The 18325-nt window shown below is 37.6% G+C and overlaps 1 protein-coding gene across 1 annotated transcript in view; it reads right to left on the reverse strand.

Moving 5' to 3' along the window:
- Window positions 1-3256: 3256 nt before the first annotated feature.
- Window positions 3257-18325, reverse strand: part of CYBRD1 (cytochrome b reductase 1) — a 32677-nt gene continuing 17608 nt past the window's right edge. The window contains exons 3-4 of the mRNA XM_081577811.1: window positions 7829-7983; window positions 3257-7276 (exon numbers count right to left, since the gene is read on the reverse strand). Of these exons, the coding sequence (XP_081433937.1) occupies window positions 6976-7276; window positions 7829-7983 (456 nt within the window). The 3' untranslated portion in view covers window positions 3257-6975. The remainder of the gene's footprint in view (window positions 7277-7828; window positions 7984-18325) is intronic.

The raw sequence follows: 18325 nt of genomic DNA on the forward strand, positions 1-18325 counted from the left end.
TGGTGATGCAGTACTTCTGGATCTTGATTGTGGTGGTGGTATCATGAATCTATACATGATAAAGTGGCACAGAACTATAAATTCGCATTGCAACATTGCCAGTTTTATATTATACTATACTTATGCAAGGGTTTCCCCACTGGCTCAGTGGTAAAGAATCTGCCTGCAATGCAGGAGCCACAGGAGACCCGGGTGTGATCCCTGGGTTGGGAAGATCCCCTGGAGGAGGGCATGGCAACCCATTCAGGTATTCTAGCCTGGAGAATCCCATGGGCAAAGGAACCTGGTGGGCTGCAGTCCATAGGGTTGCAAAGAGTTGGGCATGACTGAAGCAACTTAGCATGCATGCAGGCACACATATTTATGCATGATATAATCATTGGGGCATACTGGGTCAAAAGTACATGATACCTCTGTACCATCTTTGCAACTTCCTGTGGGCCTATATTATTTCAAAACAACAAGTCTTTTTTTAAGTAGAAGAAGAAGGAATATAAAATACAGAAATGTTCAATGACTTGAATTCTTACTTACTAAAAATATATATAAATTTAAAAAATGAACAGAGCCTCAATGACCTGGGAGCAATATCAAAAGCTCAAACACATTGTAAATGGAGTTCTAGAGAAAGAAGAGAGAATGGGGCAGAAAAATATTTGGAGACACAGTGGCTAAAAATGCCCCAAGTTTGGTAGAAGACATAAATTTATAGATTCAAGAGGCTCAGTCAACCTAAAGTACAACTTTTTAAAAAAGCATACACTTGAGTATATCACAATTAAACTGCTAAAACCAAAGATAAAGAGAAAACCTTGAAAATGGCCAGAAACAAAAAAACACATTACATACAAGGAAACAATAATACAACTGACTACTTCTGATTACTATCTTTTTTTTTTTTTTTGCTCTATTATGCAATGTGCAGGATCTTAGTCCCCAGGGTTGAAACCCAACTCCGGCAGCAGCAAGAAAGCCGAGTCCTAACCACTGGACCACCAGGGGACTCCCCTAACTACTGTCTAAACATCATAAGTTATTGAGGCCAAAACACAGTAGAATAACATCTTTAGGGTATCAAAATGAAAAATCTGTCAACCCAGAATTCTATACCCAGAGAATATATCCTTCAAAAATGAAAATTATATAGACTACTTTTAGAAAAATGAAAACAAGAATTCATCATCAGCAGACCTGCACTAAAGAATTACCAAAGGAAGTTCTTCAGGATGAGGTAAATGATGCCAGATGGAAACTTAGACTTCAGGAGAGGATGACGAACACTGAAAAACTACTTTTGCATTTCTTTCTTTCATAAGATTTTTAATTTGAAATATGGTCTAAGCAACATGAATGTAGTACATTTTCATTTCTTTAAAATACTTATGATTATATAAAACAAAACTGTTAACATTATAATGTGGACTTATAATAATATGTATAATTAATTGTGACAGGAAATGCAGGTTGTGCGTGGTCAGTAAAATGGAGCTGCCTGGAGGGGCCAGGGCATGGTGGGCACTGTGACATGTCTAGACCACTTGCAAATTAAACTGAAGGAGCTAATATATATAAAATTACATGACAATGTGCTTGAGTCATATATTTTAAAAAATGTCAAAAGTAGTTGCCAATTAAGATCAATCTGAAATTAAATATGGTACGCCTGAAATTGATAATATAAATCAGTGACAAAATATGTAACTTATACAAATTCAATTCACACAATATCATGGCTCTATTGCATAATAGGACATTCACAATTACAGTGTTACTATACCTACACAACATAAAATACCATTAACATTTCCCAGGAGACAAAAAGTAGGTTAAAAAGAGTAAACGAGCAGTTAAATTAAGATTCAATGAATATTGACACTGCTCACATGCTAATTATCTTTTTTCGTGTGGAAGAAAAATCCAACCATTCATCCATAATGAATTATGTGTTTTCTAAGATTGTGTGTGTGTGCTCAGCTGGTCAGTCATGTCCGAACTCTTTGTGGCTCCATGGATTATAGCCCACCTGGCTCCTCTGTTCATGGGATCCTCTGGGCAAGAACATTGGAGCAGATTGCCATTTCCTCCTCCAGGGAATCTTCCCAACCCAGGGATCAAACCTGTGTCTCTTGTGTGTCCTGTATTGGGAGGCAGGTTCTTTACTACTAGCACCACCTGGGAAGGCTTTCTCGAGAATACGTTACTATAAACACAGAGTTCTGTAATAACTAGCACTTTTATGATTTTTTAAAATATTTATTTATTTGACTGAGCCAGGGGTCTTAGTAGGGGTAAGCGGGATCTGTAGCTGTGAAATGTGAGGTCTAGTTCCCTGATCAAGTTTTGAACCCAGGCCCCCCACCCCCACCCCCACCCCCCACTCCCCGCATTGGGAGCGTGGAGTCTTAGCCACTGGACCACCAAAGAAGTCTCTTAACTGGTTCTTTTTCTAGCTTACACTGTGTCTGCTTTGATTGCCTACATTTTGGTTCCCTTCTATACTACAGAGTACGGTGCCAGCTCAGATCCTATATGGAGGAAAACATGACAGTTTTGAAACAGTCTCTGATCCTTCTGGCAATATAAAGGTATGGTACTCAGAGTACACGGTATAGAGAACTCTGACAGCATTTTCAATAATAAACTGTCGACTAAAAAATCAGTTTACAACCTGAAAGCAGAGAGTGTTTTATTCGGTGGGAAAATCTTAGGACCTCAAGTCTGGGAGACAGGATCTCAGGTAGACCTGAGAGACTGCTCTACGGAAGAGGGAGTCAGGCTACATACAAGTTTGTAACAAAGGGGGCAGGCGGTTTGAACATTAAAGATTATTGTTAAGTAAGGAAAACCAGATAGCAAGGTAAGGAATTTAGCATTCTGGGAAGAAGCAAGAGTCTGGGATTTTTGAAGTCATTCCTTTCATATGCATCTCAGCTATCTGGGCCGGATCTGTATCTGTTTTTTGACTTCACACTGGCCCCTCCCCCCACTCCCACCCAGCTCCTCAGCAATCACCATAGGGGGCAGGGCGGCATCTGTTGGATTGCAGGTATTGTTTTCCCCCTTGGGAGACTTCATTCACATTTGGAGGACTGAAATCGCTGATGGCTGTTACATCCTTGTTTACTGATATTCCATTTCACAAAACTTAAATAAAATTCTTCCCCATTGAAAAACTAACAAAAAAACCTGGGAAAGAGACTTTCAGAACAATGTCTACAACTTCTTGTAGAGATAAATCATAATATACACAAACAGCTTCCCAGATAACTTTTATTACTATATAAAAACAAGAAAAAATAGATGCATATTTTTTCTACAAAATTATAAAATATTCAGGCTATTAACATTTTTGCATAGATGTATTGAGATTAAAAAGGTAGATTTAAACAGAGAAATCTTTTCCACTTAAAGTTTTCAGGTACTTTGTAGGGGATACAGAAGTTTTCATTCTTCTATACTTTCCTATGTGTATCTCGAAAACATAGCAGTTACAGTTTTCTGTCCGAGTTATCTAAAAAAGTGACATACAAAGATAAAAATTCCATCATGTTGCAATAAAATTAGCAAAAAGCTTTACTTCAGGCTTTCAGATTTGGCAGTTGCGGTCAATCAGTTTTGCACTGGAATTTCCAACTCAGCAGGGAAAGAGCCTAATTAAAAGCAAGACATCCTCTTTATTTTGTCCTTTAGAAAACAAAAATCACTTGTCAGTATTCCTTAAAAAGTGCCATTACCTCCTTTGTCATTTGATCATAAGGTCTGAGATACTGTTTCTAACCCAAACAGCTTAAATGAAACCAGGAGAGGAAAGGGAGCAAGGTACTTTGGAGGGTGGATTCAGTTTGACACAATGAGCACAGGAAGCTGTACACTTTTGATAACATTAATTCAAAAAGTATAATCATCTGAGTTTCTCAATAAACCCTTAGAGACAAAAGGCTTTAGTGTTGATTTAGATGCGTGTTAAAATATAGCTTTTTTTCCTGAAATTAGATTATGGGGTAAGGCAAGCCAGACTATCTCTGTAGATGATATAAGCTATAATTATTTGGGAAGATTTCAATCACTGTTTTGGAATTGATACCTAAGGCTTTCTTCTTCTGTGTTCTTTTCATGGACTTTTTAATGAGATATTTTGGGGAGAGATGCTTTAGGTAGGAAATACCAGCTTTTGAAAGATAAAGGTATAATTATCATTAGAATAAAAAGTCCATTAAAAGAAGAATCTCAAACAGAAAGGTTTTCTAGATATATTTTACTATGTATTGTTTTCACAAAGGTTGAGAAAGAAAAGAAGTTCCTATAATATCTGTAAGATGAACCTCACATTAGCCCACAAGAGGGATAAAATAAAGGGCTGAGATGAGGAGTGCTCCAATACTTCTCAATGGAGCAGCACAGTCTAGTGCCAAACCTATAATTAACTTTTCATTGATAACCTCTTTCCTGGCCTGTATGAAATGGAATGGCAGCTTCAATCCTTGGGGTGGTCATTAACCCCTTGCCCCCCAAAATACCTGGAATTTTGTGCACCTCTATGTAATGAAACATCCATTTACCAAAATATGTTTCTGTGTGACAATTCAATTTCTCTTTCCACTTAGGACCCAAACTGCAGCAGGCTCTACTTCTACTGGGAGAAGGCAATGGCAACCCACTCCAGTACTCTTGCCTGGAAAATCCCATGGGTGGAGGAGCCTGGTAGGCTGCAGTCCATGGGGTCGCTGAGTCGGACACGACTGAGCGACTTCACTTTCACTTTTCACTTTTATGCATTGGAGAAGGAAATGGCAATCCACTCCAGTGTTCTTGCCTAGAGAATCCCAGGCACGGGGGAGCCTGGTGGGCTGCCGTCTATGGGGTCACACAGAGTCGGACACGACTGAAGCGACTTAGCAGCAGCAGCAGCTACTTCTACTGATTTATGTGCATATTGCATACATATATGCCAGGCACTGGGCTGGGCACTGGGGATCCCTATGACTGTTACCAAAATTTTGGAAACAGAATGAAGAAGACAACAGTGTTTTGGCGAGCGACTCGAATGATTATCATCAAACTTCAGGGATGTGATGGAGAGTAGCTCGTACTCAGTCCATGTACATAATTACCAGTCACCCCAAAAGGAAATTCGTTCTACACCAAAAAGGTTAAGTTTATTTGGTAGAAACAGTTTAAAATTGCAGGGAAACCAAAAATCAATCCTCAGATAAAATGCATTGTTTCAGCATAGGCACCACTCTAGGTTTTAAGTCAGCCCAGAGCCTAAATAGAGATCTCACACATGAAAATTGTCATCTCTGAGTCTTAATTCACTACTGAGAACCCAAAACACAAGATAGCCCCTAGAATTCCACCCAAATCAGCTTTTGCCCGGGGGAAGGGCAGACCATGAAGTTCATCTCTCCTACCTCCAAACCCAAAGCTGTTTAGCAGCGAAGATTCTGAAGAACCAAAATTATAATTGACGAACTTTGAAAGCTACAGATGTTCTTGCTTAAACCTCTCTTTACTACCAAGACACAATTTTAAGATCAAAGGGGCATCAGGTTAAGCCATGGCTTGTTGGCAGTGGCAGGGTGCCCATGGTGAATCTCAGGTAAGGGTAGGCCCTCTTCCTTGTTTATTTGAGGAATCTGCCTTGTAAACAGAGCCAGAAGGTAAATTTTAAAAACTCTACTGCATCCCACCAAATGAGGTTTATCCAGGGGTGGGTCAAAACAGGTGTAAATTAGCATGGGCTTCCCTAGTGGCTCAGACAGTAAAGAATCCACCTGCAATGCAGAAGATCTGGGTTTGCTCCCTGGGTTGGGAAGATCCCCTGGAGTAAGCAATGGCAACCCACTCCAGGATTCTTGTCTGGAGAACCCCATGGACAGAGAAGCCAGGCAGGCTACAGTCTGTAGGGTTGCAGAGACACGACTGAGCGACTTAGCATGCACGCATGAAGACAACAACATAGTGAATCAGGGACTGACCTGAGGCGCCAAAATGCCAGCTTTGGAGTCTCACTTTCACTACTCATTAGCTGTGTGACCTTCAGGCAGGTTACTAACCTCTCTCAGATCTCTCATCTGCAAAATGGAGATTTTAATGGTGCCTGCTGCAAAAGTTATATCTGGGGATTGAATGAGCTAAGATTTATAAAGTGCTTAGGATAGTACTGGCACTTAGTAAGTTCCATGTTTAAAAACACCAGAAACTTGTGGGAAAGTGTTCTTTGAGGTCTGTAGAGCAGTTTATACTGCTTATGTATTCAGGTATATTCTCATCATAATTAGGTTGGAATCTGGATCATAAAGTACACCAAACCTAAGGAAGCCTTGGGATTAAGTCAATTTGGAAAAACTTCTAGGTCCGACCAGAGGAGATCTTCAGCTACTTACAGTCCTGTCACTGCTCCAAAGTGCCCTAAAATAAACTCTGGTCTCCAGGGCCAATCTAAGGACAAACCAGCTGGGGAGGGAGCAAAGGGCAGGTACAGGGAAAAGGGAGCCAGTTCCTTTCCTACAATTTTTTCTGAGCTCTAGTCATGATACCTGTATAGCATTAACTCTGTCCGAGATATTCATGATCTGATTCCAAAACTTTATAACTGGATTCCCAGAATAAACAGAAAATGACTGCATGATAAGAGGCCAGGGAAGCTGCCAGTTTATCAGATTTACCAACCGTAGACACATTTTGATCATTTGTTCTATGCAAGGCACTGTGCTAAATGCTTTGGTCCTCAACAAGAAAGAGGTAATATAAGCACAATTTATATCTACTGTTATTAATATTTACATTGATCATCTCCCTTTCAATTTGGGTAAGTTCATAAGCCTCAATCAGTATGAACACTTCCAAGACATCCTATTGTCTGATTAAATATTGACTCTGTGGACCTCAATCATCTCATGGGTAAATAGGAGAAGCTAAACTGGAGAGCTAGTTTTTCAAACTGAAGTTATATGGTTACATTGCTACCCCATTTTACATGGTGGATCTCTGTCCAGCCTCATCAAGGGTGATGTTTCTTTTCCTTGCTGCTGCTTCACTGTTTAACTCTGAATCTGATTTGTCCACGTTGCCAAAGTTCATTGCCATGGAACTTTCCACTCCCTCTGGAGCACCTCCGTTTGGCTGAAGAAGCACAGAATTTGGTTCTTTAGGACGTTTCCATTGTGGTCTGGTGACTATCCAAAAAATGAGAACCCCAAACACCAGAATCAGAAGGCCAAGGGTGTTTGTGAAAACACCTTCTGGTGGCAATGAACTGTATGCAGGACTTTTCCTATAGAAAAAGAGAGAGTATGTCCAGTTACAAACAGGGTGATACAGGAACATGCCAAACAGTCTTGAATTTATTTGCTCAAAAGGCACACTGGTACAGTGTGTGTAACTTCAATGTAAATTCCCTTAAATCTTGATATTAAGAAATTCATATAATTCACTCAGTGGATTAGTACGAAATTCTTAAAAATTTCATAAAGTATGAAAATAGCATCTAAAACACCTATCTCACTTAAAACCAAAAAAAGGATGATACAAAAATGTAGGTACATCATAATTACAGTTAATATAAAACATGTATATCAAAACAATTGAAAGGGCATGCATAACTTCAAAGGTTACTTTGTAAGAGTGGTACAATTTGTTGGACCGCTTGGTTTTTCTTTCAAGCATTATTAATGCTGTATTACATGTATAACACATTTTTTAAAATAAACATTTAAATTTTTTTTTTACCATTTTAAAAAATTTGTCACATTTATATTTGTCCAGTGAACAAGTATTTAATATTTTATAGCTGAAGAATTGCAGTTAGGAAAACTATGAAACTTACAGGGCAAAAATCAGTTTCTCAGTCAATCCCATAAGTACAGTTGCAATCACTGTTCCAAAGATGAAAAGTCCGGAATAAACGTGTATGGGCATGAGAAGTGCTCGGAGAGAAAGTGGAGCCCAAGGAAGCAGAAAGACAAAAAAACCTAGGAGAAGCTAAACATCAAAAAATTCAGAGGTTATCAATTAATTGTAAGTTTTAACTGTTTTAAAATTATTGTTAGAGAAGCAATATGTGCACAATGAGAAAACATTTCATTTAGAACCAAGGGCATAAAATGAAACATTTCCCCATTCTAGTTCCACTCAAAAGTGACACCTACTATCACTTTCTCAAACATCTTTTCTCAAAATTTCTATGACTAAACAAGCATATGCGTGTGTTTAAAGAGAAAGTGAGTCAGACATAGAAAACAAACTTATGGCTACCAAAGGTTAAAGGGTGGGGAGGAATAAATTAAGAGGTTGGGATTAAAACATACTCCCTACTGTACATAAGATAGATAACCAACAAGGACCTATTGTATAGCACAGAAAATTATATTCAATATCTTGTAATAACCTAAAATGGAAGGAATCTAAAAAAGAATGTGTGTGTGTGTGTGTGTGTGTGTGTGTGTGGGTGTGCGCGCACGCGCGTGCACATGTCTCCCCAGGTGGCGTTAGTGGTAAAAAAAAAAAACCCGCTTGCCAGTACAGGAGATGTAAGAGACGTGGGTTCGATCTCTGGGTCAGGAAGATCTCCTGGAGAAGAGCATGGCAACCCACTCCAGTATTCTTGCCTGGAGGATCCCATGGACAAAGGAGACTGGCGGGCTACAGTTCATAGGGTCGCGGAGAGCTGGATACGACTGAAGTGACTTAGCGCAGCACAGCACGTGTGTGTGTGTGTGTGTGTGTGTACACACACATATATATTTACATATAACTGAATCATCTTGCTGTATACCTGAAACTAACACAACATTATAAATCAACTATATTTCAAGAAAAATATTTTTAAAAGAGGGAGAGTGAGAAAGAGGGAGTTTTTTTAAAATGTAAGTGGGGTTTTATTGTACATATTTGTTCTGCATATTGCTTTTTTCTCTTAACAGTGTATCTTGGAGATCTTTTCATATCAACTCACGTTTATCTAGTTTATTCTTTTTAATGGCTAATATTTTAAGGCTGACAAATTATTCAGTTCCACATTAATGGACATTTCTGTTTCCAGTTTTTTGCTGCCATTAATAAGGCTACAGTGAACATTCTGATAATTGTTCTTATCAGTTTCCATAAGATTGACAAGTAGGAAGGGAAGTAAAAGATTTTTAAGTCACTAAATCTAAGTACAATAGGATACATTTTGTCAGTACAACCTAAAAAAAGCTATGTGGAAAAAACATGACAATTGTTTTTTTTATGAGGAAGAAATGAGTTCTGTAGAAAATTCTCTCCATATCCTCAATAATTAAATCCTTATTGGGATATTTCTCTACAGTGAAGACAATAAGATTCTTACAGAAACTGGTCTGTTAATGCTTTCACAGTTTGTTTTGTTGTCCCACACTGCTGCCCATTAAGTAATCTCTTCTCCTCCAGAAAATAAAGATGACTTAATGACCACTGAGTTTAGAGGGATGTTTTTTTTCAGCCATCTCTTTGGGATCTACCACCCTAACAAAACAACTATGAGAAGAGAGGAGAATGAGAAGAAACACTAGCATCACCGTTCATTTTTCCTAATTGAGATCAAAGGACTAATGGGGGATAGAGAGGAATGAAAACAGAAGGGGGCTGATGCCCTAAAACACATTTAGAATCAGCATAAAGGCAATAGTAATGAATGGAAAGTAACTGAAAATGTATTTTATAGGCTGGTTTGCATATTTTATTTTTCATTAATGCCACAAATGCCTGAATATATTAGAAATGGTTCAGAGAGTCCTTGGTGGTTCAGAGTGTTCCTAATCCTCCTTCAGAGCTCTTTAGTGATTCTTTTAGTATTAATATCAAAGGGCAAGCATCCTAATGTATAGGTTGTACTTTCTATACAAACATGGGGCTCAGATGAGTGACTGCCAAGGATTTAGGACAAATATATTTGTACGAGTAAGTCACACTATCTTTTCTGTGACTAACCCACAGAAATATATATTTTTCCATATTCCTATTCTCCTGCCTTTTCTGAAATTCCTAAGATTCTTATTGTTTTAAATGATCTTTACTGTTTTCTCTTATTTCTTTCAGGATTTATCTTGTGTGTCTCTTATAATCCCATAAAGCTCAATGATCTAAGTAGATGGGACATCAGACTTACAGGACTCCAGGGTGATTTCGCTCTCCTAAGTCTTACTTTTGCCATGAAAACATTTTTTTCAACATCAAGTTATTTTTAAAAGGAAAGGGAAAAAAATTACAGGATGCTTATCTTTGATTAAAAGTGTTCCAAATTATGCAAATTTATAACATAAAGATTTATAGTTTATATTAATCATTCTTTATTTCCTTTGATTTCTAAGCATGTCTCTTTGGGCCCATGCTTGTCTTGTGGAACAATGTATCCCCCACAAGCTAGCCAGGTATCCAATGCATAATAGGTACTTAATTCTGTTGAAAAATGGATAAGTATTTTTCAACAGAGTTAAATGGGGTCCTGTAAGCAAATTTCTGATGTCCCATCTACTTATATCATTGAGCTTTATGGGATTATAAGAGACACACAAGATAAATCCTGAAAGAAATAAGAGAAAACAGTAAGAATCATTCAAAACAATAAGAATCTTAGGAATCTCAGACGAGGCAGAAGAATAGGAATATGGAAAAAATATATTTTCATGGGTAAGTCATGAATAAAATTTCAGTGACACAAAATGATATTCTCAACCATGAAGGTGTTAATGATCTATAGTTGAAATGAAAAATATCATCTTCAGGTTGTAAAGGAGCCTACCACAAGGCTTCCACTTTTAATAACAACAGTTGACTTGTGTCATTCTAGTATGCTAAGACCTAGGCTGAGCCTTTCGATGCATTATTTGTCCTTGGTTCCTATGATGTTGTGAAGGACATATGAAAGTCTTAATTTCTAAGTGAGCAAACTAAGCCCAGAAAAGTTCAGTAACAAGTCCAAAGGTCACAAACTACAAATGAATGAAACCGATTCAAACTGAGGTCTTCCGGATTCCAAGTCCTGTGTTCATAAATACTACCAGCTCTTTGGATGTAAGCAAGGAAAAAGTCAGGGACCACATTTTCTCCTGCTAAACAAAAGTTATAAAGTTGTGACGTGACATTTCTGAGAAGCATAGTTAGTATACAGATAAAACAATAAGAGATAAGAATCTGAATATTTCAGAGAGCAAAAGAGAATCTTGAAACAATTAAAAATGTTGTCAATTTACCCAAGCTTAATATTAGAAGATCTATTGATGTAATTGACTACATTAACAGATTAAAGAGGAAAAACTGAAGTCACATCTCAACATATACAAAAAATATCCAATAAAATTCTACATTCATTCATGATTTCAGGTCTTCCCTGGTGGCTCAGATGGTAAAGAATCTGCCTGCAATGTGGGAGATCTGGGTTCAATCCCTGGGTTGGGAAGATCCCCTGGAGAAGGGAACCGCTACCCACTTCAGCATTCTGGCCTGGAGAATTCCATAGACTGTATAGGCCATGGGGTCACTAAGACTTAGATGTGACTGAGCAACTTTCACTTTCATGATTTCAAAAGAAAAACACAACCAATTCACAAACTGGAATAAGAGAAAATGTGAAGCATCTGTACTGAATAGTGAAATGTTAGCAGTATCCTCTTCAAAAAAAGAACAGTTCAAAGATTCTTATCTCTACCTCTATTTTATACCCTGTAAATAATTCTATATACTTCTATGCACTTCAACAGGCTTCCCTGGCGGCTCAGTTGTAAAGAATCTGCCTGCCAATGCAGGAGATGTGAGTTTGATCCCTGGGTCAGGAAGATCCCCTGGAGAAGGAAATGGAAATCCACGCCAGTATTCTTACCTGGAAAGTCCCATGGACTACAGTCCATAGGGTCGCAAAAGAGTTGGACACAACTTAATGACTAAATGACAACAAAAATATACTTTAATACTTCTATACTCTTCAATTCCATTGGCTTGGATGCAGAGAAAAAGAGACAAAACTGGCAGTGCAGATAAATGGCAAAGATAGGGACAATTCATAAATGGTGCTGGGGAAAGAGTTTATCAATATGGAGAAAAAATGAAGTTAGATAACAATATCACATCATGAACTAAGTTAATTCTAGGTGAATTAAGTACTTCATATCAAAGACAAAACTTTAATAGTCTTAATAGAAAACATAAAAGAAATTAATATTTCCAATAATATTATTGTAATGTAACCTCTTAGCTACCATAGGTTTTTCTCTTCGTCCAGCTGTTCTCAAATATTAGTGTGTATCTGAGTCACTTGCAGGGACTATGAAAGCACATATTGCTGGGCCCACCCCCCTCCCCCCTCTTCCCCCTCCCCCCTCTCCCCTCCCCCCTCCCCCCACCTCCATCGTGAGTTTCTGATCTAGGAGGTCTGGAGTAGAACTTGAGAACTGGTTTGTTTTGACCTCAGGGTACAGAAGGATTTCATAAACAAGTCATCAAAACAAAACAAAAACTGATAACCTTAAAGCAAAAGATGATCAATTTGTTTCATTAAAATTAAGAATTTCTATTCGTCAAAAATGCTAAGAAAAGAGAAAATACAAGCCTCAGTGCTTGAAGATATATATAATACATACAAATGAAAAGGAATGTGACACAGAATGCCTAGAAATCTTTAAGAAAAAGGAAAACACACTCATTGTTTAAATGCACAAAAGACACAAACAGGTATTTTTTTTAGAGGTGAACCATGAGTAATCAGTGAAATAAACAAGAAAATCACAAGACATCATTTTATATCCACCAGTTTGGCAATATTTAGAAAGTTTGAAGAGGATGCATGTTGGCAACAATGTGCCATATGTGAACTCTTATTTGCTGCTAACAGGAACATAATCGGAAACACTTTGGAAAACAAGTTGACACTATTTTAGACTGAGTATACAACTGCTATTGTAAGAATACCGCCAAAGAAACCTTTGCATATGAGAGCCAAGAGATATGTATGTGAATGTTCAATTCAGCATTGTCAGAAAGAGAAAGCAACTCAAAATAGTCTAAATGTGTAATAGCAGGAGAATAGATAAGTAAATGTGTGGCTTATTTATGCAGCAGAATACAAAAGTAGAAATGATTAAACTACAGCTAGAGGAATCAGTATAGTTGAATCAACAGAATGAAAAAACATTGTAATTGAATACTTATGATACTGTTTTTTAAAAAGTAAAAAATACAAACTAAACAACATATTGTTCGGGAATTTACAGCATGTGGTAAAATTACAAAGAAAAACAGGAATGAGAAAAAACTTCTGGAGAATGGTTACCTGCAGGAGTTGGGATAGGTAGAAAGATGTGGGATCAAGTTGAGGGTAAGGAGGGGTTCTATGTTTTCTAAATTAAGGTGGATGGTGGAATTATGAGAGTTAATTTTATTATGATTCATAACTTTTACACACACACACACACATACACACACACACATACACTGGCTTGTTTGTTTTTTAAATCCCCTAGAGGCTAGATGTCACAAGTAGAAAAAAATGCCTACAACTTGAAATGCTTTGCAATTCATAGACAAACACAGGAAGTGTGAAGGCTTTTCAGCTTGTTTTGGTTGAATTGCTTTGTTGTTAGTCCCCTTTCTTTCCTTCTTTCATTTATTGAAACAGCCTGGACCCTGGCTTCATTTGGCCGGTAAATCTTGACTTTACAAAGTGGTTAAACCAAAACTCAAGATCGCTTCGGTTAATCTCTTGACAATCTCTCCCATGCTCTTCATACTCTGTGGTAGGTTTGTTTCTAGAGTTGGTCTTGGGAAGAACGCAAACTGACCTCACAAACTCGGATGAATGGCGTGCACACAATTATACTTTGCAGTTGCAGTGCACAACAGTTGGCGGCTGTGCAAGCGAGCAGCAAGCAGGCTGCTGTAGCTGCTCCAAGAGGGTGGGACTTCCTGTTCTCCACCTACAAGTGGTAGCTCCAAGAACCTCCACTTACGGACAGTTCGTCCTGACTCACGGAGAAAATGCTTCCCCTTTTTACTTCTAACTTAATCTCACAGAGGCACATCTCTGTCAAAGCATATTTTCGTGGTCTATGAATTTTTACAACTAAGAATAGGGAGGAATCTTTGTAAATCCTAATAAGAAAGAGGCTTGAAAGTGAAAGTGAAGTCGCTCAGTTGTGTCCGACCCTTTGCGACCCCATGGACTGTAGCCTACCAGGCTCCTCCGTCCATGTGATTTTCCAGGCAAGAGTACTGAAGTGGGCTGCCACTTCCTTCTCCAGGGGTCTTCCCAACCCCAGGGATCGAACCCAGGTCTCCTGCATTGCAGACAGACGCTTTACTGTCTGAGCCACCAGGGAAGCCTAAGAGAGAGGCTTAGCTCCTATCAAAAGTGAAGAAAGCAAGCTTAGAATTGGTTTCTTTCCATGGGGACAGGAAATATTCCTTCATTTAGCTTCTTCCTGAGAACATCTGGGTGATGTCTTCTGTCACTTCTTCAGGGAAGCACTGCAAGTAACTTAAAAACAGCTTGGATGCAATAACTGAATCAAGTTGGAATGTAGTCATCTTTCCCAGAAAAGGAATAGGAAGGAAATGGTTCATCTGGTTTCAAAACAAACAAACAGAAGTTACCACATATGATGTGAATATTCACAACCTGACATGAGGGGACACTGCTTGCTTATTTAGTTTTAAAAATTGTGTATATATGATCTTTCGTGACATGTGATTTACTTATATTTTAAGACAAAAGAGCCACAAGTTCAAGCAAGAAAAACAAGATGCATTTAACAATTTAATACCTCCCCCAGAACAAATAATTCCCCAACAAACAACCCCACAATGGTATTCTGGTATATTCTCCCATAACTTTCTTTACCCATCTACACACAAATGCTTTTTTTTGCTTTCTTTCTTTCCTCTCCCCTTCTCAAATGACACTTTACTATACACATGATTCTTCAGTATTTTTTTACACTGAAGAACATATAATTCTACTCAGTAGACATAGGGGCTTCGCAGGTAGTTCACTGGTAAAGAATCCGCCTGCCAATGCAGGAGATGCAAGAGATGCAAGAGATGCTGGGTTCAATCCCAGGGTCAGGAAGATCTCCTGGAGAAGGAAATGGCAACCCACTCCAGTATTCTTGCCTGGATAATCCCATGGACAGAGGAGCCTGGCATGCTACAGTCCATGGGGTCACAAAGAGATACAACTGAACATGCACACGTACCACACAGTAGACAGAACTACATTCTTTGTAATAGCTGTGTCATATTCAACAAATTTACCACAAGTTCTTACTGATGGTCATTTAGTTTGCTTCCCATTTCCTGTAAGCACTGCTGCACTAAAAATCCTTTTTAGAGTTCCTTTTGTGACAGCATTTTATTTCTGCTCTCCCCGAATGTGGGACTGCTAGGTTAAAGAGTAAGTATATATGTTACAATGTTGTGTAAGAGTAAGTATATATATTTTTAAAAAACAATAGATAATAACAAACTACTTCCCTAATTTGGTGGCAATTCACTTTTCCATGAGCAGTGTAGGAGAGTACCCTTACCTCACCTCTATGCCAGCAATGGATATCATTATTGTTCTATTTCATAGGGGGAAAATGATATTTTATTGTTATTTTAACTTACATTTCCCTAATTTCTTAGTGAGGTTGTACATTTTCTCATATGCTCATTGGTGATTTAATTCTTGCTTATCTGAACTGTCTGTTCAAATCTTTTGTTCATAGTTCTGCTAGGTTGACTTTTTAATTATTAATTTTTAGGAATTGTTTTGTATATTAAACACATTAACCCTTAACACATGACAGGATTATTCCCCATATCTCCTTGTGCAGTTCCTACCAACTTTATTATCTTTTGTCACATATACAATCAGCCCTCTATAGCCCCAGGTTCAGAATCCATAAATTCCACCAATCACAGATAAAAAAAAGTTCAGAAAAATAATTGCAGAAAGTTCCAAAAAGCAAAACTTGAATTTGCCATAGATTAGGAACTATTTATATAGCATTTACACTGTATTAGGTATTGTAAGTCATCTACAGACAATTTAAAGCATATGGGAGGATGCATATAGGTTATATGCAAATGTGTGCTTAGTCACCCAGTCGAGTCTGACTGTTTGCAACCCCATGGACTATAGCCTGCCAGGCTCCTCTGTCCATGGGGATTCTCCAGGCAAGAATACTGGAGTGGGTTGCCATGCCCTCCTGCAAGGGATCTTCCCAACCTAGGGATCAAACCCAGGTCTCCCTCATTTCAGGCTGATTCTTTACCATCTGAGCCACCAGGGAAGTCCTATATGCAAATACTACACCAATTTATACAAGAAGCTTGAGCATCTTTGGAATTTGCTATCTGAGAGGGTCCTGGAACCAGTCCCCCAAAGATACAAGAGATGAAAATAATTTTTAAAAAATTTATGTAGTCATATATGTCTTTCTTTTCCTTCATGGTTTCTTGTCAACCTTATAGCCTCCCCTACCTCAGTATTATACAGATTACATGCTTTTTAATTTTCTTTTTCTCTTTTGTCTGATTTTGGATTTTTTTATACCCATACCTTTAATCTATTGTATCTGGAATCTTTTTTTCTTTTGTGTGATGAACATAGTCTTTTTGTTTGGTTTCCTTCAAATGGACAGCCAGTTATGATGATAACATTGATTAAATAAGCATTCTTTCCCTGGTAAATTAAAATACTATAATGTCATAGAAAAAGTTGTTATATATGCTGTCTGTCCTCTGTGTTCTTGCCATAATATATTTTGTTTATTCCTGTGAGAATACCTTGTTTTGAATAAAACAAGTCTCCCTCCACTTTTTCAAAATTTTCTTGGTTATCCTTGGGTACTTATTCTTTTGCATAAAGTTTAAAACTCCCATTGGGTTTAAAATTATAATAAATAAAAATACAGTTGAAGAGGGAAGAACATTTCTATATTAATTTTTCTCTCTCAGTAGCATGGTATTCCTCTCTTCATACCATATTTTCTGTTTTTCAGTAAAATTTTATAGTATTGCACTGTAAGAGTTACAGGATTCTACTTCCTTTTCTAAGTGGTTATCTCTAGTAGAGGGAAAAGTTATTGGATTCTGTTGGCTATCTTTTATCCAGATACCTTTCCAAATTCTTTCATAATTTAGTCATCTCTTGGATTTCTAGATATTCATATGATCTGCAAACAGGAAAAAGTCACAAATTTTCTATTATTTATATGTATTTTTTTCATTAGCTGTACATTAGCTAAAACCTCTAAAATGAAATTGAATACAAAGGTTGCAAACATCAGTGTTTTATTTATTTAATGGAAATGTCTTCAGTATTTCAGAGTTTAAGCTTATGTTGGCTGTTAGATGTTGGTAAAGGTGTTTATTATTAAAGCTGCCTCCTTAGATATGAAGTATGCAGTACACAATGGGGCCACATCTAAGAGCAGCTTGTTTTCTCCCAGTGTACTGGATTGGTTTAAAGTATTAGTTCCTTGTAGGTCAAAATATAAAACAATCTGGAACTAATGTCTTTTTTAATGATAGATTTCAAATGACCTTACCAATTGCTTATAATGTTATTGGTCTGCTTAGGTTTTCCAATTCCTCTTGGGTCAAATTGTTAGTTTACACTTGGCAAGAAAATAATAATTTTTTCTTTAAGATCTTTAAGAATATCACCATATTATTAAAATTTAATAAACTGTCCTAATTTTAAAATATTATTTGTATCTGTGATTATATTTTTAAAATTCTGAACGACGTGTATATTATGCTTTTTCTCAGTCAGATTTGCAGTGGTTTATCTATTTTTATTCTGGGCTTCCCAGGTGGTGCCAGTGGTAAAGAACACACCTACCAATGCAGGAGATGTAGCAGATATGGGTTCAATCCCTGGGTTGGGAAGATCCCCTGGAGGAGGACATGGCAACCCACTCCAGTATTCTTGCCTGGAGAATGCGATGGACAGAGAAGCCTGGTGGGTTACAGTCCATAGCGTAGCAAAGAGTTGGACACAACTGAAGCAATTTGCACGCATGCACATTTATTTTATTCTACTTGTTTTAAAGAACCAGCTTTTCATTTTATCTATAATTTCTTCTATTTTTTTTTTTTTTTTACGGTTGGGATAGGCTAAATCATGCCCCTTCCCAAAGATATCTACAACTTAATCTCTGCAAGCTGTGAATACATTATGCTACACGGCAAAAGACACTTTCCTGATGTAATTAAGGTTATGGATTCTTCTGATTGGGGGAAAACCCTGGATTATATGGACAGCCCAATTTAATCACATAAACCCTTTCAAAAGCAGAGAACTTTGGCTGGAGGAAGAAGAGAT

This window comes from Giraffa tippelskirchi, chromosome 3 (assembly GCF_054371585.1).
Source record: "Giraffa tippelskirchi isolate mGirTip1 chromosome 3, T2T-mGirTip1v1.2.pri, whole genome shotgun sequence".
NCBI lineage: Eukaryota > Metazoa > Chordata > Mammalia > Artiodactyla > Giraffidae > Giraffa > Giraffa tippelskirchi.